The sequence below is a fragment of the Desmodus rotundus genome, chromosome 6, assembly GCF_022682495.2.
Source record: "Desmodus rotundus isolate HL8 chromosome 6, HLdesRot8A.1, whole genome shotgun sequence".
Classification (NCBI taxonomy): Eukaryota; Metazoa; Chordata; class Mammalia; order Chiroptera; family Phyllostomidae; genus Desmodus; species Desmodus rotundus.
The window spans coordinates 32247426-32273905 of record NC_071392.1 but is presented as its reverse complement, the minus strand read 5'-3'; the positions used below and the strand labels follow the sequence as shown (position 1 = coordinate 32273905).

The window sequence follows — 26480 nt, the reverse complement described above, 5'->3', positions numbered from 1 at the left end:
TGACAAGCACTTAGTAAATTACTAAAGACAGAATCTGAGTAGCTTCCTGTTTTTTTATGAGCATGTGGGTTGTTTATCTTTTACTCTGCAGTTTTACTTTTCTCTGTATTTCCATGTGAGAGAGCAGACTCCAAGAGTGACATGTTTATATATAATTGCATTTTGTGTAGGAATTTGGGAAGGGTTTTCTGTTCTTTCTCATTCTTTAATGTTCTTCCTTGATTGCTAGCTTTTACAAGGTTTGCTTCTGAAAACAATATATTTATGGCCTAATGTCAACTCAACAAATTAAAAAAATGTATCAACTATATAAATTTTCAACTGTCTCATATATTTAATCCTAACATATTCAATTTAGAAATTGTTTCAGAGTTTTAGTAACCCAGTGAAATCAATTTACACTTTTTTATTGTTGTTGTATGGTTATTTTATACCCCCTCACCAAACTCTGAAGGTGCTGGCTTATGTTGCACACACTAGCTGGTTGGTGGTAGCAAAGAATTAAAACAACAACAGCAAAAAATACACCTCTAGATTCCCAGGGCAGCCCCCTGCCCACAAAGATCTCTCTCTTACACAATATGAGTATCTTCCTTCCCTCCTTCCTTCATTCATTCATTCAACAGAACCTTACAGTATTTTCAGAGGTTTGTCAGTGAAATGAACTGGTTCCTGTCCTCAATCACCACTCACTGGTGCTACTGCACCGCACAACTCCAGGGGGCGTCATTAACATTCTAGTCCATGTGCAATGTCCAGTTTACACAGCCATGTTCCAGGGCAAGTCTTTGAGAATATTTTAAGAAGCCCATAGACTTCACCAAAAAACGGACAATGAGGATTTACAATGGAAAGCTTCTTGCCTTCAGATTTTGCATATATTATCTAAGGCATCAGATGGCTGTCAAATATTTTACTGTCAGATATTCTCTCAGCAGGTATTCACCTCGTGATATGCGAGATATGGTTTCTCTAAAAAGATCTCTAACACAGTTAACCATGAATAGTTTTTTTCCCCAATTCCCCACATTCCTGCAGGAGGATTAATACATCTGCAGGAGAAATCTTATAATATGACTTCCTTGTCCTACCTCAGCTGTCAGATAAACAAAAACTAAAGATGTACAAGTCTTATTAATTTTTCTCTTGTCCTGACTGGTCTGGCCTTATTTCTTGGAGAAGTGCTTTTGCCGGTAGCATTTTAAAGAACCAGTCAAATGGGGCTGTGCTCTTCCTTGGTTGTTCCAAAGTACAAGACAGTGTTTCTCTGCTATTGAATGCAATATTTGGAGTTTTACATTGTTTACTTGTAGTAGTCTTCAGTAAGGACCTTTCCTATTTACATTTTTTAAAATTAATTATGCCTGGTTCTGGATGTTCCCAGTTTGAATGTTCTCAGTTGTCTAAAAAAAACTGGGGCTGTTGTAGGATCCTCATTATCTACAGGAGTCTGTTTGGAGTTTTCAAGCACTTTTAAACACAGGCAACATCCTATTGTCAGTACACTGGCAATGGTGATAGGCTTTAGTTTTTAAGGATAGTTCCATTGTGTGCTCAAACCTGATTTTTGAGGGCTTGATTTGGTATTATCTTTGTCCTTCTTAGCACTTATGCCACCAGGAACAAGAACAAATTGCTACCTCTATTTCTTCTTTTGTGCTCTCAACAGACTGACCAAATAAAACCCCTTTGTTCCTCCTGCGGAGGCCGCATGGCATCATGAAGGGCCCACTGGCCCTGGAGTGGAGTCAAGGTTTCAGGTTCCGGGACTGAAACTAAGACACTGAAATGTGACGTACGGTTTCCTTAGATGTAGAAGCCACAACATTGTTTTAGGCATTCTCCGTAATTCCCCTACCTCTAAATTTTACTATTTGAGTGAATTGTACTGCTGAACCAGTGGTTTCCATGGAGACTGCTGGAATTCCTTCCGAGAGACTTATAAATCAAGTTAGGGTTTAGGTATTTTGATGAAATTACTGAACTGATTTTTCTTTATGTTTAATTTTATATGATACTATTAGTTCTACAACAGGTTTCTTTCTCTATTGCCATTTCTTGTGCGGTATGCTCAGATTAGTTTCCGAAATACATTCATTTATTTTAAAGTTATTTATAACACTGTTGTGCACCAGGCACTGGGTCAGGTCCTGGGGCTCATGGAGATGACAAGGACCCATTCATGCCCTCGGGTCCAATGGAAAGAATGTGGTGAGCTGTAACATGGGCACACAGTTGGGACACTGGTGGCTCTGAGGTGACGGTGGTAAATTTATCCTTGGACTGTTGAGGAAAGGTGAGGGTTCAGAGACGGTGTCACCAAGTGGTAATTAGGTGGGCTGACTTGTCAAAGCCATCTTTCCAGGTTGACAAAGCTGGGGTTGAAGGTCATGAAGGCGCTGCCATAGATAGAATATCCCACCAGCTGGGGAAACAGCTGACATTTGTGGGTGGGAGAAGGATATGGTTTAAGAAGCAGGTAGAGGAAAAGGAAGGACAGGGTGGGTGGGCGTGATGGTTGGAGACCACAATGGAGGGATATTTAGGAATAGTTAGGGTATGGCAATGTGATGCCTGAATGAGAGCAGTGAGGGAAGACAAGGGTTTTGGGTGATTCCATGTTTCTGGCTTAGGGAACTGGACCAGAGGGCAAAAGTACGGCTTTGCCATTTGCTAAAATATATATTTTTATATAACATATTACAAATATGCACAAATATACATGTCCTAAAATATATGTGTACTGAAATATATATGTGAAGATAGATTTATATTAATATGTGCGAGCAAGAATTACATTGTAACTTGAGCATTAATGTTAGCTGCTGTGTTAAGGTGGTTGGGTTCTTGAGCTCCCTCAGGAGTCTTATTTCAGATGTCAACACTGGTAGGGGCTCCCGCACACCTGCCTGCTACCTCTTCCCAAGTCAGCAGCCAGCCACCCTGAGCCTTGGCCTTACTCAACTCTATTAGCTGCCTGGACTTCATGCTTTGCTTTTATTTAGTTTTTGTTTGATAGACTTAATTTGTAAGTGTACCTTCTTAGAGATATAATTTTGTCTCATTATTTGAAAAATAAAGAGTTTCCCATTATATAAAAAGTCTATTTTTTGAATTGAATGTTTTTTGAGATGGGCTTTTACCCACAGTCTAGGTTTGCTTTGGTTTTCATTCCTCGAGAATGAAGTACTCCGTGAAGCATTTAACTAAGATGTATTGTGCCTATCTGTGCCTAATGAAGCACTAACCACAGTAACTGCTGAGTGACAGTTTAATCAATTCGGTTCCTTCAGTAGTCACCAAGGGCATGTGGAATGTAATTTTTTAATCTTTCACTTTTCAAATACTGCAAGTACCAACTTGAAAAGATCACATCTGTTATGTGTAATGAATTTTCTTATAAGTTATTGCAAAAAAATTTTTAATTTTGATCTTTTTGATCTTTTTGAAGGTAACCTCCTAGGGAACAAAACTCCAGTGTGTTATACAAATATATACGTTTCAGCAGAGAGAAATGAGATGAACAAATGGCCGTCTCGGAACATCAGCTCGCACTAGCTGTAATTGCATAATGGTTTATTTCCGTGAACCACGGCTAAATAAAATGACCTGTTAGGTTAATCAATGAGGAACCTTTCTGAGTTCCTATTGCACATTAAGTTCAGGTTGTGTTTAGCATTTAATATAATTTATTTACTCTTCTACTGTTTTTTTGTTGTTCCCTTGACTGGAGCCTGAATTTTTATTCAGAGAATGAATCCAGTTATAAAACTCCTTTCAAAACAGAATTACCTCGATTCGTTTCAATTCCAGCTCCTCAGGTTCTGCTGTGCAACCTGCAGCATCGGCCTTCCTTACAGACTTGTTAGAGCTGCAGGATCTGAGGCCTCAGCCCAGACCTAGTCGGTCACAACCCTCCTCTGAGCAGGTCCCCACGTGATGGTCGTCCACTTGAAAGACTGAGCAGAGCTGCTTTCAGATGCTTTTTTGTTTTCACGGTGGACACACAGGCTTTGAGGGAATTTCTGGTGGCGGCACAATGTTGAAAGAGGGGAAGGCAAAAGCTGCAGCGAGTTTCGGTTCTGCTCATCCATCCTCCTGGCAGAAGCAGCTTGACACTGTCTTTATCTCCAGCCCTCTTCCCGATCCTCTGAACTCGAGTAGAGGCCTCATGACTTTCAATTAGGGAGTGTGGAATGAGAAGGGGCAGGCAGGTCTCCCCCGTGGTGAGAGCGTGAGCTGGCTGGGTCGCTGGCCTCTCTGTATGTAGCTCAGATGCCCAGGCTACACTGTGTCCTGATCCCGGCTCTGTGGTCAAATGCTGCCCCTTGGGAATGAAACCGTCACTCTCTGCTTGAAGCTCTCTACCCCGGGGAATCTCGAGCCTTTGGTAATAAATGGATGAAATTAGAAGCTAAAATCTAAGAGGGTTTGTGGGGGGGTTTTTTGAGATTTTAATTGAACCATGCTTTAAAATAGTAAAGTCTTTCTGCATTGTCTACAGAGGTGGAAGCAAAGCAGACTGTTGCCCCAGAAGTGCCCTGAGAATTAGGGAAAAGGAGAACCGTTTATTTTTTGATGACCAAAATAAGATTAGTGTAGTTTAGATAATAATAATGTCTAGGCCCTAAAACATACTTCCTCGTGTGGGGTAATCATTTATTGGGCTAATTGGCATCTTGCAACATCAGTGTCTTCGTGAGAAAATTGAGTACGCTACAATTGAGATGCCCTGTGTCAAATGCAGGTATTACTGGAGTAGAGTTGATGGGTTCAGTTGATCCCGGTTGCAGTTTGAAGACATAAAGCTGCCCTGCACCATGGCATCCCGACAGGACCTTAATACCTAGGTAGTTCATGCATAGGTAGGTCACACTGCGTCTTAGCTGGTGATGTAGTGACCTACCCTGTTTGATCCAGGTCTGGGAGGACTGTTATAGTGCCATAACCCCTCAGCTCATTTGAACTTCGTCTTTAAAACTAAAAGTTCATGTTCTGAGAAAGATGGTAGTGGCTAGTATACTTACAAGTTAATAAATTACAGTTGTAGGAAGAGCCTTGAGAAGCATGGAATTAGGAGATTACTAACCCAGCCAGCCTGAGAGACCAGGCGGCCTTCCCAGGGAAGTGACATTGAACTTGTTCTTCTCTACTTGGATGGAGGAAAGTTTCTTGCCCCTTGCCTGTGAATTCCATTTTTTCTCTGCATTCCACACTTCCACAGTTGCCCAAAATTTAGTAGTTTAGATACATTTTTTCATCTTGAATTTCTTTACCATAGGGAATGTATGTCAGTTTTCAAATACCTTCACATCCAACTTAATCTTGAATTAGCTTGCTAACCAAGTTATTTAAGGTTACCTCTTTCTGACATTTACATTCCAGCCTTCAGTTTTAGATGGCTCGTATTGCTTTCAAGAAAAAGTTCATCAAAACCCACTGGGGTTCTTTTTTTGTCATATGGGGAAAATTCAAAATGTTGTGGGCCTTCTACTTAAATGACTAAATTCTATACACTGTCCCAAAAAGAAGATTTCCACCTTCATTTTGTCTTTTTAAAAAATAAACTTATTTTTGCAGAGGGAGGGGATAACTTTCAGCTTTTATTATACTTTGTAGAAAATAAAACATGAAAATATATAAGGATACTTTGTCATTATTATGGATGTCAACAAGAATTGATGAAACATTGTTTTTAAGGGAACATTTTTTTAGAAAATACTTTAAATGTGTTAATTTTTTTTTCCTTAATTTAATCTGTATTGTGTTTTTTCCATTACAATTTAGTCCCCTTAAACTCCCCTCCTCCCAGCAATCACCACACTGTTGTCCACGTCCATGAGCGCTTTTTCCTTTTGGCTCAATCCCTCCACCCCTAACCAACCCCCCCCCACACACACACTAGCTGTCATCTGCTCTCAATCTGTGAGTCTGTCTCTGTTTTGCCTATTAGTTCAGTTGTTCATTAGATTCCACATATGAGAGAAATCATATGGTACTTGTCTTTCTCTGACTGGCTTATCTTACTTAGCATAATGTTCTCCAGGTCCATCCATGCTGTTGCAAAGGGTAAAATTTTCTCCATTTTACAACCGAGTGGTATTCTATTGTATAAATGTCCCATAGTTGTTTTATCCACTCATCTGTTGATGGACACTTGGGCTGCTTCCATACCTTGGCAATTATAAATAACACTGCAATGAATATAGGGGTTCTTATGTTCTTTTGAATTACTGTGTTAGGTTCCTTCAGATGTAGTCCCAGAAGTGGGATTGCTGGGTCAAAAGGCAGATCCATTTTTAATTTTGTGAGGTGTCTCCATACTGCTTTCCACAGCGGCTGCAGCAGTCTGCATTCCCACCAACAGTGCAAAAGGACTTACCTTTCTCCACATCCTCGCCAGCACTTGTCTGTTGATTTACTGATAATGGCCTTTCCGGACAGGTGTGAGATGGCATCTCATTGTGGTTTTAATTTGCATTTCTTTGATGATTAGTGATGTTGAACATCTTTTCATATGAGTATAGGCCATCTGTATATTCTCTTTGAAGAAGTGTCTGTTTATGTCTTTTGCCCATTTTCTTAATTGGGTTGTTTGTTTTTTGGGTATTGAGTTTTATAAGTACTTTATAAATTTTGGATATTAACCCCTTATCAGATGTATCAGTGGATATGTTCTCCCATTCTGTGGGTTGTCTTTTGATTGTAGAATAATTTTAGATTTACAGAAAACTTGCAAAGGCAATAGAGTTTCTACATACTTCTTACCTGGTTTCTCCTATTATGCATTTGTCACAACTAAGGAAACCACAATGATACATTACTATTAACAACTTTATTTTGGCTTTACTGGTGTTTCCCTAATTTCCTTTTTCTGTCTTAAGATCCCATTCAAGATACCACATTACATGTAGTTGTCCTGTGTCCTTATTATGGGAGTGTCTCAGACTGTCCCTGTTGTTCGTGTCCTTGACAGTTTTCAGGGCATTAGTCAGGCATTTTGTAGAATGTTCTTCAACTTGGAGTTGTCTAATGTTTGCATGAGGAAGACTATAGAGTTGAAATGACTTTATCATCACACTGTATCAAGGGTACATGCTATCCACATGACTTATCGCTGATGATGTTAACCTTGTTCACATGGTCAAGGGGCCGTTTGCCAGTTTTTCCATTGTAAAGTTACTAACCACCCCCCACTCCCACTTCCCTAGCTCAGCTCTCACTTGGTAGTTGAGAAAGGGAGTGCGGAGGGAGGGCTGCACTGCTTTTGAATCATTCATTTGGCCAATATTTTTGAGCCTTTGCTGTGTACCTGACAGTTCTCTGTGTCTTGGGGACAAGATGATGACCACAGACTTATCTCTTGTCTTTTGGGTCTCCCATCTAGAGGAGACACACTCCCAAAACGCAAAGACCAGCTAACTTCCTTGGAGTGCTGTGAAGCAAACAAACTAGGAGAGGAGGGTGAGACATCGGGTCTGGGCAGCAAGGAGGAACCTTCCTTACCTGTGGTCGCTGAGAAAGATGCTTCTAAAAGGAGCCATGTGAGCTGCCCCCTAGTAACCAGAAGCAGCTGTCCGTGCACAGAGGCGGGTGGGGAGTGTTGTGGACAGAGCGAGCAACCTCTGCAGCAGAGGGCCTGACACGGGGGAGAGCGCTGCGTGTTTCAGGCAGACCGCGGGGCAGCGGGGCTGCAGGGGAGGACGTCTCATGGCAAAAGGCGTTTACATGCAATTGGTGAGCATGTGGGGCCTTCGCTCTCTCCAGTCTCCACTCTTGTTGTTAAGGAAGAAAAAAAGGTCAGATATCATGTTAAAAATCTGATTGCTCTTTTCATCAACACAGACAGACACCCTGATACTGGATGTGGATAGAAAAGAACTTGAAATCATTTTAGAACACAGCACTCTTATATTTATAAAACTGCATTTATCAAGTGACATTTCCTATTGTTTATGAAAATAGTAGGTAGTACTTCCAACAATAAGATTTTGCTCCCCGGTCTTCTAAACACAAATTTAAAAGTTCATAAAGTAAACTCTTGTCCTTCCATCCAACCCATTAATCAAATAAAGTCACCAAATCCTCTATTTTGAGAAGAAATTCTTATAGTGCTGATTGTAGAAGCGCTATTATTAAAAATCACCATATATTCTTTCTCCCAATTTATTTCTAAGTTAAAAATACTTTAAAGATCAAAAGGTTCACCTTACATTGAGTTTTAAGAAATGTGTCAGTTTCTGAAAAAATACATGGAAACTTTTAAAGAATAGCTATCACAGGAAAACTGCTGAGAAAAATAGTGAAAAACTATTTGAGAGCCCATTTCTATTAATTATTCACAAATAATCATAATATATAATTTTTTTACATAACTGATAATGGTGCTTTTTCTTCTATTTCTAAGTAAGTTTTATGCAAATGGAGCATAACGTGGATAAGGGTTTGTCAACGTTTGTAAAGGACCAGACAGTAAATGTTTTCAGCTTTTCGGGGTGTGCAGTGTCTGTCACAGCTCTTCCAGCTCTGCAGGACGATGAGAAAGCCGCACAGGCAGCGCGAATGAGTGACCGTGGCTGTGTTCCAGAACAGTCTTATTTATGAACACCGAAGTCTGAATTTCATATAATGTGCATATATTGCCAAATAATCTTCATTTTTATTTTTGAAACATTTGAAAGTGTAAAAGGCATTCTTGCCTTGTATTCTGTATAAAACAGGCACTGGGCCGGATTTGGCCTGTGGCCCACAGTTTGTGGACCCCTTGAGTTATTGCGTGCCGTCCCCCTACCCCCAGTTGAGGGCTCATACTACTCTTCATCTCATTCACTTGCTGCCGTGAGTGGGAAAGAACAAAGTGGCTTTACAGCTAGTGGTTGTAATTGCTTCTCTCCTCAAACCCATTTTATCTGCTTATGTGCCTGTAACCTGGGTTCTCCACATATACGTCCAGGGAGCTTTATCCACTGCACTAGGATGCAGACAAAAATTGAGACCTTCCGCCCTAGGAATAAAACACGAACTTCTTAGAAAAGAATATGGCCTTCTCCCTTTTTAACTTTACCTTCCACTTTCCACACAGAGCCAAAACAACAGCATTTGGCTCTCTCAAGATTTCTTGCTTACTGGATCCTGTCTTCTCCACCTGATGCCCCATTCCCACCCCTGGCACCCTCACCCCATAACCCACCACCTTCCACTCTTGTCCTCTACGTGATCCGGAGTACAAGTCCTTTCTCGCTCTCCACAGTGAGCTGAGCATATCCTCTCGTGATCCTCTGGGACCTCACCTGGGGGATGGGTAGGATGTTTTAGGATTACTGTGTTTATAGTATACAGACATACATGCAAGGAACTTCATAGAAGTTTCCCCCAAATTGGCCAAAATCCTAAAGGTTTACATGACTATATCAATAATGGGAAGCGAAGCTGAAAGAAGACAAGAAACTCTATACCGTCAGAAAAGAAGGTCATCGTTATGCTGAAGGAAAGACTAAGTTTTATCTCTGTATTCTCTCTATTTTCTTTACATTTAATATCATAGAATTTTTATAGAAAATGTAAACAAAGATTATGCAGGCAAGATCTTAGAAAGAAAAGTGTTGGAGAGGTGTGTCAGTACATGATAATGTTATATTACTTTTCTAAATTTTATATTGTCACACTTGTCAGATTTAAAAAAATATGAGTTCTTTTGATTTATTTTCTCATTATAAATTCACTTTTGTACCCAATCTTTTATTCAGAATTTCGTATTGTTTGTCAAAGTAAGAACTTCCAAAATGTATGAACCTCAGGCCTAAAAAATTATTCATTGCTGCTCATACTCACAAAAATTACCAATTTGGCTTAAAATTTTATCAATTGTGGTTTGAAAAACAAGTTATACATCTGTGGCATAAATTAAATTTGGAACTTTGGAGTTCAAAAAGAATATAAAAATGTGTAAGCATGAGTGGATGTTTTATATATTACCTTACCAGGTAACTAATCCTAAAATAAGAATTTAAACACACTGTATTCTGTGACAGCATTAATTGTAGGTTTTGTGACCAGTTCTTATTCTTGAAAAATTTAGACTAAGTGGGTGATAATTACATAATTATTCAAATTATCAATAGAAGCAACAAATTAAAGGGGACCTTTCATGAAATATTTATATATCATAAGTATAGAACGTAAGTGGATGAATTCTAAGTAAATTACTAAGGGCAGCCAACCTAATCCATCAAGGGAGGGAGCACAGGGCTAATGTAGTATGAAGGGAAATAAAAGGAAAGCAGGTAATAGTTCCTTCATTTGAAATTGGGGGCTTTTATTGCTGTTTGGCAGTAAGGCAGCTCCAGTAATAAAGTATTCTGCTATGTTAATATGTTGACATATTTTATACCTCTACTTTTTAATTTTCTTGAGCTTCCTTTCTCTTTTTAAAAATCCTTTAAGTACAATTCTCTCAGCTTTATTAGTATACCCTAATGCATCTTTGAAAAATGATGTCATAGGAAACATCCATTAGAAATGAGAGTTCAAGTCCCTTAGCTAGCTAAGCAGATAAAAGCCCATAGGTGTGCTGCATCATCACCTTCCAACTGAGTAGAATTACACCAGAGACTTGTCTTTTAGTTGTTCTAAGTGTCATATTATGGAGATGATATAGACTAAGCACACGCAGTGGTAAAGGAGTGTCTGTAAGTGGCCCTGACAGTGTAATGGTTACCTCACCGGCTAGCTTAGCAGGGCAGACGGGTTGGGGGGGGGCGGGGGGGGCTGTGCCTTCTACTGAGGGTCTTCACACCTGGAGTTGGAGCTTGTGGTGGGAGATACTAAGGCCAAAAGGTGGAGAAATAGAGGGTATGTTCTAAATATTAAAAAAGGTGTGGGTAGCTATTTAAGACCCAAGGTATTTCATATAAACAAATAAGAAGACAATAAAAGATATAGTCTTAGAAATGAATTTGTTGCATGAAAATGTGGAAAATCACCAGATTGAAACCTTACACCTAACTGGACCTCTGAAGCTCCAATATTTAGAAGAATATCATTGCATTTTAATGTGCTGATAGAATAATTCTTGGTACCTATGTTGTCTCTCAAATCTTATATGAAAAAATGTTAAAACGCATCTGCCTTGAACATTGATTTTGGAATTCATTCTTTACTACTTGAATTATTTTTTGATCTAAAGTAGCATTTGCTTTTATTCATTTTGACTTTATATGCTATTGTGTTTAATTTGGATACAAATTGTGTGGTATAATAGAGATGAGAGTTCTGTAAATTCATTACTTCTTTAATTCAAAACACTAATTACATACAATTGTGATAACAACAGAGCAGCTCTAGAGCCGAAGTCCCCTTATCTTTAACCTCTAGAGGGTCTGAAATAAGGTAGACACAAGGATTTGCTCACTCTAATTGAATATGAGTGCAACCATTAAAGAAGTACCCCAATGTGTTCATAATTTTATTAGGATACTTTCAGAAAACAGACTCATTCAAGGTAGAGCCATTTAAAAAAAATGTCCTGGACAATTGCTGGAAGGTAGCGACGTCCAGCAAAAACACTGGGTGACGCTGGGTTAGGGGTGTGTCACAGCCCTTGTGCTCATTGGGAATGTTATTTATGCATTGTTTCTCCTCTGTTAGAAGAGAGCTTCCAATTCCAGACTTATTTTTCTAAGCAGAATACATCGAAGTTTCTGTAACCGTGTTTCTCTTCTCTTTAGGGGAGTTGGCTGCATCTTTGTTGAAATGATCCAAGGAGTTGCTGCTTTTCCCGGAATGAAAGACATTCAGGATCAGCTTGAACGGATATTTCTGGTAAGTTCTTTACAAAGTGCTTTTGAGAAAAATTGGTTTCTAATTCATCCCTTAGTGACGCATTCTGCAGTGGTAGTGGAAAATAATTTTAAATAAATGTATTGATCATCACATTTAATTCAAACATATTTTTGGGCCTTTGAAAAAGCAAGAAATTTGCTAATAATTGTTATGTTTTTAAACTACTGCACATTAATAGTATGCCAAAATGGTAAGAAAGGACAGGAGGTCAGAGACAATGTAGAATCATGGGTAAAAATGAGAGCTCTGACAGAAAAATTGCATATTATTTATATAGATGTCCCCCCATCAAGTAGATGCGGCTTAACTCCCTCCCATCTCCACCGACCTAAATGCGGGCTTTGATCAGTAACCGTTTCCCCATAAAGTAGAGCATCGGAAGAGGGTGGGGGGAGGAGAGGACAGTAACTTTAAAATGGAGAAAGCAGGCAAACAGTGTCTCAGTCAGGTCTTCAAGGCTGTTGTCATCAGTACCCTGGAGACAGTGTATTGAGAGTGACACTTCACTTCTGTGATCTTTCTCCCAAAACCGTAACTGAGGTCTGATCATGGAAAACACATCACACAAACCCAAACTGGGGGGCAAGCTACATAATACCCAACTAGCACTCTTTAAAATTGTCAAGGACATCCCAGAGGAGGCTACAAAGACACGACGACCCAGTGTAATGTGGTACCCTGGATGGAATCCAGGAGCAGAAAAAGAACATTAGGAAAACAACCAGTGAAATCCCAGGAGAGCGAGCAGTTTAGTTAGTATCAGGATACCAATGTGTGTTTCCCAGTTATGACAAATGTTCCATGTAATGTATGATTTTTACAGTAGGGGAAACTAGGGAGGGGATACAGGAACTGTCTGTGCTACTTTATGTCACTTGTCTAAAACTATTCTAAAATTTAAATATTGAAAGTTTTTAAATATGCAAAAAATAAAAATGAAGTATAACTGAGAGCCATATGACCTGGTTCTATCACCTGCTCTGTCACCTGGGGCGAGGCATGTGACTCTGTGAGCCTTAGTTTTCCCATGGGGGAAATGAGGGACAATAGTAACACCTACCTTTTAGGTTGTTTTAAGGAATGATTGCCTTAATATACATACAGTGCTTTTAAAACCATGCCTGACACACATAATAAAGACTCTGTTGATTACCTGTCTGGGAGGTCTACCATTGCTGTCAACGGGGTGTTAAAGTCCCCTACTGTGACTGCTTTACTCTCCTTCTCTCCCTTTTGTCCATCAGTGTTTGCTTTAAATGCTTGGGTGCTCCTATGTTCGGTGTATCAGTGTTTACAAGGATTACATCTTCTTGTTGTATTGATCCCTTTGTCATTATGTCATATCATTCTTTGACTCTTATTGTAGCCTTTGTTTTAAAACCTATCTTTTCTCATGTAAGTATTGCTACTCCAGTGTGCTTTCTGTTTCCATTTTTATGAAATATCTTTTTTCATCCCTTTACTTTGTCTGTGTGTCTTTCAATCTGAAGTGGGTCTCTTCTAAACAGCATATGTAGGGTGGGACAAAAGTAGGTTTATAGTTATCATATGGAAAATAATACAATAATTAATAAATAATAATATAAGAATAAACTGTGTTTTGCATACTCACAACTGTATGCAAAAAACCTACTTTGCCCAACCTCTGTACAGGTCTTGTTTTGTAGCTACTTCTTTTCAAATCTACTTATTATTTCTTATTCATAAATTCTCACACAGAATAATAAAATAATGTTTTATGATTATAAGAATAATGCATCTTTATAATGGAAGATTCCCACAATATTAAAAAGTATAAAAGTTGAAAAATTACCTTTTGTTCTACTATCCGGAGAGAATCATATTTAGTACTGTGATATATATCCTCCATTTCTATATATGTTAAGAAAATTGAATCATATCTTGTGTACTGTTTTGTAACTTTTTTTACTTAACAATGTGTATTCAATATCTTTCATTAAAAAATAAATCTAGAAACATCATTCTTAATGACAGGAGAGTGACTGTATGGATGAGATGTTATTTGCATAGTTTGTTTAAAGTTATCTAGGAAGTGCTACTAGAAACACCCTTTGTATAGTTATCCTATTACGTAAGAATTAATACTCTGGTTTCTCTTCAAAGTGAATAAATCTTTTGACTTTTGCTTAAGCATTATTAGAATTAAAAGTTCTTAATTTAATAAGATTTAATTTTCATAGATCTATTAAATCTATTCTTACACATCCATCCCTCTGTCTAAACTCATGAAACAGTTCCTTCTTCCTGCTCCCAAGAAAATCTCTTCTTACCGATTTCATTGAGGTTGTACTGAGCCTGTGAATTATATTGGGATAAATGACATAAAATTGAGCTTTTCTATCCAGGAATAAATTATATTTCTTATGTTCATATGTTATGACCCTTAGCATAAATGTACCGTTTTTATAAACATACTTTCACTTGCTTTTTTCTACTCCACTCTTTATTTTCATTCCAGTATTTTAAATAACTTTTCTCCAGTTATTTTCTTAAAAATGTAATAAACTCAGTCATACATTGTATCATTGAAAAGTAATAGCAGAAGAGGAAATTTTAATGTTTGCATCACAGATTATTATGCTACATCTTTAAATATTTAGCTAATTTAATTAAAGCTCATGATAATTTTAATACCACTTAATTATTCTGAGAATAATTTTAAAAACTTTAGATTCTACTTAACTGTTCACTCTCTGATAGCTATGAATAATACTTATATAACCTTGTCAAATTACTGACATTTATGCTAAAATCATGAATTTACTATATTGGAAATCAGAAAACTTAAAAAGGGAGTCATATAGAAAGAAGTATCTTCACTTACACATTATTTCACCGTGAATTCAAAAGAAAAGCAGCCTGGTTATACCAGAAATGAAGTATATTCTGTAGCAATAGAACAAAGAAATGAGTTTTATAAGATCCTAGCTTATTGATGTTGCTTGGTCAGAGTTTTAGTTTTAAATATCTTTTTGTAATATCCAATTTACAAAAAGTAATTGGATAAAAAGTAATTTCCAATAGGTCATATCCTGTTGTATTACTTCCTGTATGAAGATTTTGTTATTATTTCTTCATTCTATGGCAATAGTTTCCTAATTTTATGGGTATTCTGAGGCCTTTGATTTATGACTAGGCTTTTAATAAATCAAAGAAAGAAATCATTATAGACTTCCCCCGGCAATACTGGTACCCTAAACTCCTGTGTGCTCTTGTTAGAGAGCAGAGACCCCTAAATGCAGATAAGCATCATGACTGACGGTAATAACTGTGCCTTTCACTGTAGTTTCTGTACGTGTAGTGCTTGTTACAAGTAAAATGTCCTTTGGTGATTAGGAGATAAATATCATCATCTAAAATTGATGCTGTAGAATTAAAATGTTGTGTTTACCCTGAAGAATTCCACATGATCAAAAAAAGAAATCTATAGACTTTTGACAGTAAATGTTATCCTCTTACATATTTAATATCCTCCGCTGAATTGTTTAAATTTGCAAACACTAGCTATATGTCGCGTTCTACAAGCCAACTCTCTCCTGAGTCATGTGATCACCGGAGAAAGACATTCTACTAACCCAATTGGACTGAATCACTGGGGAAAAAATGCTTTTCCTTGGTGAGCTTTTATGTGTGGTCTGAAGAGGAATGACTAGTAAAGTGTAATTAAATCCACTTTCACAAGCTTCTCATATAAACTGCCGTAGACTGTGTTTTATTATTATTTTTTATTGTTGTTCAAGTACAGTCATCTGCCTTTTTCCCCCACCCATCCCCACCTCCCAGCCCTCCCCACCTCCCTCCCATTTCCAAACCCCCGCCCCCACCCCGTGTTATTGTCCATGTGTCCTTTATAATTGTTCCTGCAAACCCTTCACCTTTTTCCCCTGTAATCCCCTCCCCTCTCTTCTCTGGTCACTGTCAGCCTGTTCTCAATTTCAGTGTCTTTGGTTATATTTTGCTTGCTTGTTCATTTTGTTGCTTAGGTTCCTGTTAAAGGTGAGATCATATGGTATTTATCTTTCACCACCTGGCTTATTTCGCTTAGCATAATGCTCTCCAGTTCCACCCATGCTGTTGCAAAGGGTAGGAGCTCCTTCTTTCCTTCTGCTGCATAGAATTCCATTGTGTAAATGTACCATAGTTTTTTGATCCATTCATTTACTGATGGGCCCTTAGGTTGCTTCCAGCACTTGGCAATTGTGGATTGCACTGCTATGAACATTGGGTGCATAGGTTCTCTTGAATTGGTGTTTCAGGATTCTTAGGATATAATCCTAGCAGTGGAATTTCCAGGTCAAAAGGCAGTTCCATTTTTAGTTTTTTGGGAAATTCCATACTGTTTTCCATTGTGGTTGCACCAGTCTGCAATCCCACCAACAGTGCACTAGGGTTCTCTTTTCTCTACAACCTCTCCAACACTTGTTGTTTGTTGTTGCTTTGTTTATGATGGGCATTCTCAACGGTGTGAGGTGGTATCTCATTGTGGTTTTAATTTGCATCTCTCTGATGGCTAGTGATACTGAGCATCTCTTCATATGTCTCTGGACCCTCTGTATGTCCTCCTTGGAAAAGTGTCTGTTCAAGTCCTTTGCCCATTTTTTAACTGGATTGCTGGTCTTCTTAGAGTGGAGCCGTGTGAGTTCTTTATATATTTTGGAGATTAAACCCTTGTCTGAGGTATCATTGGCAAATATGTTTTCCCATACAGCTGGTTCTCTTTTCATTTTAATACTGTATTTTTTAGCCATGCAGAAGCTTTTTATTTGGATGAGATCCCATTTGTTTATTCTTTTCTTTCTGTCCCTTACTCTAGGGGACATATCAGTGAAAATATTGCTGCGTAAAATATCTGAGATTTTCCTGCCTATGTTCTCTTCTAGGACTTTAACTGTGTCACGACTTATATTTAAATCTTTTATCCACCTTGAATTTATTTTTGTGTATGGTGTAAGTTGGTAATCGAGTTTCATTTTTTTGCATGTAGCTGTCCAGATCTCCCAACACCATTTGTTGAAGAGGCTAGTTTTACTCCATTTTATGCTGCTGCCCCCTTTGTCAAATATTAATTGACCATGGAGACTTGGGTTTATTTCTGGGCTCTCTGTTCTGTTCCATTGGTCTATGTGTCTGTTCTTATGCCAATACCAGGCTGTTTTGATTACCGTGGCCTTGTAATACAGTTTGATATCAGGTATTGTGATCCCTCCTACTTTGCTCTTCTTTCTCAAAATTGCAGCAGCTATTCAGGGTCGTTCATGGTTCCATATACATTTTTGAAGTGTTTGTTCTATACTGTGAAATATGCCATTGGTAGTTTAATAGGTATTGCATTGAATCTATAAATTGCTTTGGGTAGTATGGACATTTTGATGATGTTAAATCTTCTGATCCACGAACATGGTATATGTTTCCATTTGTTTGTGTCTTCCTTGATTTCTTTCTTCGGTGTTGTGTAGTTTTCTGAGTACAGGTCTTTTACCTCCTTGATTAGGTTTATTCCTAGGTATTTAATTTTTCTTGTTGCTATATCAAATGGGACTTTTTCCTGATTTCTGCTGTTTCATTGTTGGTGTACAAAAATGCCTTTGATTTCTGAATATTGACTTTGTATCCTGCTGTTTTGCCAAATTCATTTATTAGGTCGAGCAGTTTTTTGGAGGAGTCTATAGGATTTTCTATGTACAGTATCATGTCATCTGCAAACAATGACAGTTTTGTTTCCTCCTTTCCAATTTGGATGCCTTTTGTTTCCTTTTCTTGTCTGATTGCTGTGGCTAGAACTTCCAATACTATGTTGAATAGGAGTGGTGAAAGTAAACAACCTTGTCTTATTCCTGATCATAGTGGGAAAGTTTTTAGTTTTTGCCTATTGAGTATGATGTTGGCTGTTGGTCTCTCACATATGGCCTCTATCATGTTGAGGAAGGCTCCCTCTATTCCCACTTTGCTGAGTGTTTTGATCATAAATGGGTGTTGTACCTTATCAAATGCTTTTTCCGCGTCTATTGATATGATCATGTGATTTTTGTCTTTGCTTTTGTTTATGTGGTGTATTATGTTTATTGATTTGTGAGTATTGTGCCATCCTTGCATCCCTGGGATGAATCCCTCTTGGTCATGGTGTATGATCTTTTTAATGTATTGCTGGATGCAGTTTGCCAATATTTTGTTGAGGATTTTAGCATCTATGTTCATCAGTGATATCGGCCTGAAGTTTTCTTTCTTTGTTGTGTCTCTATCTGGTTTTAGGATTAGGATGATGCTGGCTTCATAAAGAGTTTGGGAGTCTTCCATCTTCTTGGATGTTTTGGAATAGTCTGTGAAGGAGGGGGGTTAGCTCTTCCTTAAATGCTTTGTAGAATCAGCGACTGTGTTTTAAGCAATAGCCATGTACCTGGACTCTGGTAAAGCTTTGCCAAGGAGATAATCAACTTTGAGAAGTCATGAAACATGGGATTATTTGGTTTGTTTTGTATTTTAGTGCCAAGATTAAGTCTGTTTATTCCCCTGTAAATTGTGTATAGAAAGGTGGTTAATAACTTTGAAGTACAAAATTAATAGCTTGTTACCCAAGGTAACTAATATAATTAACTCCACCACACTGAGTCTTTATAACAAATGTAAAAAGCAACAAAGATCGGTCAGTAAAGCCTTTATATTTTTTTTTGATGGTTTTCTCTTTCTTGTTTTTATCCTCTGCTATGGTGGAAAGGAGCAGCTGATATTTTTAATAAGCCCAATGAATCCCTTTATACAAAATAAGAAAAGAAACCTAACAATTTCAACATAGGAATTGAGCTGGCTTTGCTATAATTTGAGATTTCACCATCAAATCATTTCCCTTGAAATTGTGATGCTCATTTGCAAGAAAGAAGGAAAGTGATAGGATTTTGGCAAATTATACTTAAGATTCTTTGCATTGCCTGGTTGATGGGCACCTAGTTCTCTAAGCAATAACTCTGTTCTTAGATGAACAGAGTGATTTGTTTTCTTTTTTTTCAGTTCTGCCCATTTTTTTAATGTAACATCATATATTCACCTCCATTAATTGCAAAAAATAAGCAGTAGTTGAATTCATCCAGGTAAATATATACTCAGAGTGACAAAATGAGAATTAAAAAAACATGTATTCTAATCACATTATTCTGAATTGAAAAAAAAAGTCTGCTTGGCGGAGCCTGGGAATACGCTTCTCTCTCACTTCACAACAGCTGAACAAATGGCAGGGAGTGCTTGCACAGCTGCCTGCAACCTTTGGCAGACGCTCTGGGCCTGTGTGGCTCAGAGCCCTGTGTACAGCAGCCAGGACAGAGGGACTGGCAGGATTCTATTTGGGGAGCCTGTCCTGTTCTCTCCACCTTTGCTGTTAGCCCTGAGGGTCTCACCTTTCCCTGTCTCCTGAGTCTTCTGGCTTGCGCTGGTTGTTTGTTAACCTATTTCACATTATTTGATTGGTACAGTTGTTAAAATGTTTTCTCCCGTGTGTGTGTGTCTGATTCAGGATTTAAAAGTGCATATGCACATGAGACTGCATGAAAAGTCCCATTTGCAACTTAGAAAGCTACCACCCAGATCATTCCTGAAGCCAGCCTCTGGCCTGCAGTGGACTGACTGTAGAGAAGTAGTCTGCAGACCCAGTTCCAATCCCGTTTCCCAACCCTGGCTTTGTGTCCAGGATCTAGGCTGGCGCCATAACCCTGAGGTTTCACGATTGGCCAGGACAGCTGTGTAGAATGTACAGGAAAGCCGACACTGGCTCCTTAGATGGTCGTCACTGTCCAATTGGATGGAGCATCCACACTGTGAAGATCAAATGTTGATATCACAAATTTGTGTCATCACTACCATTACTAGATTTGCTTGAGGTCATTTCCACCGTCCTTCTCCAGCACCCACTCTGCAGCACAAGGTGCAATGGAGACGTGAAGGAATGTGTGCCAGGTGTCTGCCCTGGTGGAGTCACAGCAGTGAAGGAGGGCAGGCAAACGTGTCTTTCAGAATGGAGCCATAAGTACTGTCTGAACAGTTGGTCAGCTGATGGAAGAGCCAGTATTAGTAATAGATCCTATATTAATGAGAAGTACTGCACTCTAAGAGTTAAATAGTGGGTTCTAATCCTAGGTGGGTTTTTTTTCCCCCTGAACAAGTCCACTTTTCTAATTGCATTGTAGTTTCTGCATCTGTGAAGGGAGGAATTGAATTAAATGATTTCAATAATGTCTTGCAACTCTAATCGTTTTAAATTCCAAACTGCATGATATCACAGGATTATGGGTAAAGGTCTGGGTGTTTAAAGATAAATTTGCTAAATAAATTTTTGAGAAGCATTGAAGAAAGTTTTGAAGTGAAGGTCTGAGTGGAACAAGGGAGAGGAGACCTCAGGCAGCAGGGTTGGCACGGGGGTCCGTCCTGTGGGGGCAGAAGGTGAGGGTGGATGTTCAAGGCTGGACTTCAATGGACTGAGGACTTTTTACCTTATTTTATCTATGAGGTGATAATGAGATAATACAATATCTTAACAAGAGGATAATAATGTTAAAATGGCTTTAGCAAAATTAACATAGTATGATGTCATGAAAAACTCAACTGTATAAAGACTGACAGAATTAGAGAGCTAAGCAATACATGTTGGGGTGAAGGATATTGAGAATATTAAATAAAATTTTTAAGGTCTCTTTTAGCAAAACAAAGTAGGGGAACAAATGCCTGTTTTAATTTGTGCATGCTTCTCTCAAGCCTGAACAGTAGGCATAGTTTTCTACACAGAGGCAAATCTTTTTCAGATTGTTGTTTATAAAAAATAAAGCAGTTAGAAAAAATTAAAAGCAGTATGAAAATAACTAAAAATCACCACTCGGTGATAACATTTGTTATACATTTTTGTTCTTTTTTGTAGGTTTTCACAATTGGGTTTATAATAAATGTATGTTTTTTGTATCCAGCCTCTCTTTATTTTCACATTAAGTAAGGAACCATTTCCAAGCCATTAATACATACTTGAAAATATTATTTTAATTATGCTATAATGTCTTATAAATGTGCCCAAATGTACTAACACATTGCCCTATTATTAGGTAATTTGCTCGCGGTTTTATGCTGCAGTAAGCATCAGACAGTTTTATCCCATTCCATTATTCTTTCCGCAGGATCATCATACATGTGTTCTGTGCCAGGCACCGTGCCTGCACACGATGGTAAACCAGCAGACACAGGCTGTACTCACTGCAAAAGTACTGTCATCCGGGCTACATTTGAATAGCTTCTAGAAAGTCGGAAGAGAAGGCTGTTGTTGCCACATCCTTCTGTTGCATTGTTTTGCTATATCCTAGTTAGAAAGGGTACAGAAGAGAAAGGAATCAAAGATACTTGCAGAGTTTCAAGCTCGTGGACATAAGTGATTAGTAAGGTCATTGAAATAATGGGGACATTGAAAAAGAGTGCCAGTGGAAGCAAGTTAGGTTCCTGAACTTTCTGTGATAGGTAAGCCCAGGTGGAAATGTCCAGGACACAAAACATGCAGAAGCAGGAGAAAGATGAGGATCAAGGGGTCATTTGCCCAAACCATAGCAGTTCTCGGCTAAGGAGAAGGTGGAGGGGGAAATGCCAGGGAGCCTTGCCCAAACCTTAGAGATGCTCACAGCTAGTCAGCCTGGGGTGTGGGTGGGAGTTAGACCAGGAGAGAACAGCACAGTGACATAAAAGTCCAAGGGAAGGGAAAGAAGGGAGGGAGACATCACTCCCTTGAGGGAAGCTGTAGATGAACTCAGGTCTGTGTAGCTGGTGGATGAGAGTTATAAGGCCTGAGCCTTCCCTCTCTACCCCACCGCAGGTCCCTCTCGCTGCCTGTGTGGTAAGGGGGTGGAACCGTGTGTTTGTTCATTAGATGCTCTCAGCCTGGAGGAGGGGAAGGGTTTTCTGCTGAAGGAATGGAAGAGTTGACACAGAAGACACATCTGGGTTTCATTAGGAAAGCTAAGACTGTCCCTGATTTTCAAAGGAGACTTAGGATCCTCTTCAGTGTCTGGGAGATGCTGGGCTAAGGGTGGGTGTGGCCTCAAGCAGGCCCTGTTCCAGGCCCCCACTCCTGGCTCTGCTTTTTTTCAGGCTTTGATTGTGAAACAGATCCCGCTGCTGAAAGAAAGGGTCTCTTTTAGCAAAACAAAGTAGGGGTCCTTCCCTACTTTGACACCTTAAGGTCCTCCCAGGTCAAAAGTTCTGTGGGGAAAAAAAGTCCTTGTAGAAGAAAAATGAAGAGAGATCTGGTACAAATGAAGATGTTAGAGAAATAAAAGTTGAGAGATCATACATAGAGACATTAGGTAGATATTCTAATAAATAAAATTCTGTGCTAATAAGCCAATAGAAGTGTTAGTAGCAAACTTTAGTAGGGTCTTAAGAAAAAAACAGGACAGTGGGATATCCCATTATAGATGAGCTAATCACATTCTTTTTCACAAAGAAACTTGTTTTCAAAGACTAGCCGGCTGTGATGTAGAAATTGGAATTAGGTCACATGATGAAAAAATATTTTTTACCCCATGTTCTTGCATTTACATTATGGCATTATAAACTTTCTATAAATGGACAATGAGAACATTTTCATAAATCACTTTCTCATTCAGTTATTTATATCTTCAACAAATATTTATTGTGTGGTTATTGTGAGCTAAATATTCTTCCATAGTCTGAGGAGACAGCAGTGCACGGAACGAAGCCCCTGCTCTCAGGGACCTATATCCCTGTGCAGGGAGATACACGATAAACAAGTGCATATGTAACGTGACTCATAAGTGCTGCATGAGCGATGCTACTTTGTATACGGCGTTCGGGGGGGGGGGGCTCGCTCAGACGGTGATGGCTTGTGCATTGACTGAAGTTCGTGAAGGCATGAGGCATGCAGACTCCAGGGATCAGAGCATTTAGGGGGAGGGAATAGCAGTTTGTGTGTGCTTGTTGATGATAATATTTGAGTTCTCAAGTCCAATTTGGTGAATTAAGGATCATTCTTGCTAGTGCGTGGAGGTGATTTCTAATATTCTCGTTACTTTGCCCTCCTTTATATGAAGCATTTCTTACATGAGAAGTCTTGGCTTTTCATGAAGCATTGTAATTCCTGTATCGTTTACTCTTCAGAAAGCAGATTGGGAAAATCAACAAAGGGAGTTTGAGAATGCCTGTGTGCATGTTTCAGGGTGGAATTATGCTGCAGCTAGAGATGTGGGCTTCCTGATTCACTCCACCGGAAATGTTGGTGCAGACAGAAGAAAGCGGGAGATGTTTCTGTTTTGGAGAGCGGGTGTTGGTTTACAGGAGAGAACAGAGAAAGGCTATCCAGAGGGTTAAGAGAGCCAGAGGGCACTCATTTTGTAAAGTCAGGAGGAGAATTTCAAGAAAAAATGTATCAACTGCATCCACGATGTGCCTGATTCTTAAATGAAAGAGTGGTGCTGCGGTGGACGCTGTGGGCAGGTGTTGGGGGTTACAGGTAATATCTGAAGTGCTGGTGTAGTACCGAGTGGTTTGCAACTGTGATAGGACAAGAGAAGGAGGTTGTTGTGACCGTGTTTTGTTGACCAGTTGTTGGTCTGATACATTTTTACAGAAATAGGAATGCTCTCTTTCTATTTCTATAATTCTTTATAGGTTATATTACTGTTAATATAGGATTGATTTTAGGCATATCCATCCTACCTGCAAGTATTTCCCAACTGTAGTGGTTTTACCAAAGACCTTCCTGGAGGCAGTAGTTCACATCTGTGGTCTAACAGCCTTAAGTGTTCTGAAAATGTTTCAACCTAATATATTTCTGTTTTATAATACCATTATTCATGACCTTATTGTCAATACATGACTACTTACTTGCAATTATTTCTTTTTATGTAACCACCTCAGAACTCTGGGTTAAATCAATAACAGTCATTTAAAAAGTTATTTGTCCTGGCTTCAGAGTCATGAATTCAGTGAAGAGTCGGCAGGGCGGTTCTGAGCTTGGGAACTCTCAAACGGTTTCAGACAGACGGTGGGTTGAGTGGAAACAATGGGAAACTGGAGCAGCTGGGAACTAGCCAAACACCTCTCTTCTCATAGAGTCTTAAGGTCCTAAATGGGTTCTCTCCATGAAGGCTAGTCTGAGCTTCCTCATGGTCTGCTGATTGGGTTCCAAGAGTGGGTGTCTTAAGAGGACCACATGGAACCTTCCTTGTTTCTCTTAACTTAGCCTCAGAAGTCATGGAGCGGTTCTCTATCCATCAAAGCAGTCACAAATCCTCACCTAGAGTCAAGGGGAGGGGACGTCAACCCCAGTTCTAGATGGGAAGGAAGGCAACAATGGCGGGGCCATGTTTTCAAACTGCAAAACTGTAATTACATAATTTTCATTAAGCCATTTCACCAGGTTGAGCTGATAAACAGCTTTGTAGGAAAAAATAATCCGTGAAACAATTTTTTCAAGCTGCTAATTTTTGTGTTGTTTTCCCCATACTCCTGATAGCCATTACAGTACTGTTTCCCAGGACAGTGTGAGAGTGTGAATTGTCACAGAGTGGGACATGAGGCCCCTCGTTTGCTCACCCTCCTTTTCGTCCTTTTTTGACTAACCAGGCCACAGATGTGTCAGACTGGAGAGGATGGTGACATACCGCCACAGCGTGACACATCTGAGGCAAGAGAGGAGGTGGTGATGCTTATAGCAAATTCTCAGAATGTTATCTGTAAAGTAGATTTTTATAATTCACATTCTGCCTTAAGTTTTTTCTCTTGCAGTGTGTTCCCACAGATAAGTCTTTTATTCCTCAGAACATCACATGTGTTATCTCTTGTGGAAGGTGGCATAGAAGGTGGCTCCCAGCAATGCCCCTCCTCCTGGTATTCATGCCCTTATGTCCTCCCTGCCCCTTGAGTGTGAGCTGGACCTAGAGACTTGCTTCTAATGGACAGGCCACAGCGAAAGTGATGAGATCTTACTTCTGAGACTGCATTACAAACAGATCGCCACTTCCTTCTCTCTTGACCTCTCTTACCATCTTGTGGCTCACTCTGAGGCGAGCCTGTGGCCATGTTGTAAGTTGTTCTGTGGAGGGACCCGTGTGTCAAGGAGCTGAGTTTCCAGCTCGCAGCCAGTGAAGACTGGAGATTTGGCAGTAACCCTGTGAGTGAGCTTGGAAGTGGCTCCTCCATTCCTGGGAATCCACAGCCATAGTTAACACTTCCATTGCTTCCTTGTGAGAGACCCTGAGCAGCAGCGACCAGCTGAGGTGCTCCTGGATTCCTGACCAACAGAAACTGTGATATTATAAATGTTTGTTACTTAAAGCCACTAAGTTTCGGAGTAACTTGCTCCACAGCAGTAGGTAACTAATACATTTCCTTTGACCCCATGACCAAGAAAGGGCAGGTACTATTGCTGTTGTCGTATAGCTGTGGAAACTATCTTCAGAGATTATGAATTTACTTAAGAAGGCATGTTTAATAAGTGCCAAAACTGAGACTAAATCCTAGATCTGCTGACCCTCCCACCAAAACACTGTTTTGTAGTTATTTTATTGGCTGTTTTTGCTCCGATTTGTAACCAGGAGTGTGCATAAGAATGACTTGGGAATTGTTTTCTGAGTACACAGTCTCAGGCCCCACGTGGGGCCTTGGAGTCTCTGGGCATAGGCCTCCGTGCAGTAATACACAGGCAAGCCCTGCCTGAGGGGTCCTCCCAGTTAAGAAACTCCACTCTTAAAGATACATACCAGCTTCGAAACGTTATGCATGTTTTAAATTTCCTGGTCTTTTGTGGCAAACTAAAGACCTAGACAGTATAGACATGGTCTCTGAAATATAGAAATTATTATTCGGTCAGACTAACTCCTGTGTTTCTTACAAAGACATTTTTGCTGTGACCTCCTTGGGACATGCCTTTATAACAAGTATCTTTGAAGGTTTCTTTCACATGGTGTTGCGTTAGTAATATTGGGTGACTATTATTAGAATTGTGTATACAGCAAAGGAAGATCTGTAATCATCATATCCCAGCACTGCAACTTCATATCTCTTCTGATCACTTAACATTCTGGCTCCCTTCCTTTCCTGATACCTCAGAAGACTTTACTCTCAAGGATAAATCTGTCCAGGCTGTTACTCTTTTGTGAGGCATGAGTTCATTCAAAATCTGACCTTGTATCATCTCTTACCCAACCCTGTACATGGAAAAAAAAAAAGCCTCCTCAAATCATTCCATCCTAAGTTGATCTCTCCTGTCTCATTATCATATATCATGATAGAACGCTATGGCTGTTCGATTGAACTTTATCATAAGAGTCACCTGCCCAAGTCACTGGAGCATGTCCCCTAGAGGGCAGCTTCATCCTAAGTCAAGTTAACTGATCGCCTCACCTTGGAGCTGACTTTGTCCTCCGTCCCACTCACCTCTCTCATTTCTTCTGAAAAGGACAGGCACGTGCTGGGAGCGTGGCGGCTGTGGCAGTTTGTATTCTCCTGAAATCTCTTTGGGAAATTGGTTGTACCGGACAGGTGCTGGGAACTGCCTATTTATTTATTTATTTATTTATGGACATCCCCAACTTATTTATTTCATAAACGGAAGTTTACACCCCTCACCCCTACCCCTGCCA

At 39.4% G+C, this 26480-nt stretch overlaps 1 protein-coding gene across 5 annotated transcripts in view; it reads left to right on the top strand.

Moving 5' to 3' along the window:
• The window catches only part of CDK14 (cyclin dependent kinase 14), a 537492-nt gene that overhangs the window by 325914 nt on the left and 185098 nt on the right, over window positions 1–26480 (top strand). For all 5 annotated transcript variants that reach the window (XM_024577248.4, XM_045185274.3, XM_045185273.3 and 2 more), the window contains one exon: window positions 11727–11820. In XM_024577248.4, coding sequence (XP_024433016.2) covers window positions 11727–11820 — 94 coding nt within the window. The remainder of the gene's footprint in view (window positions 1–11726; window positions 11821–26480) is intronic.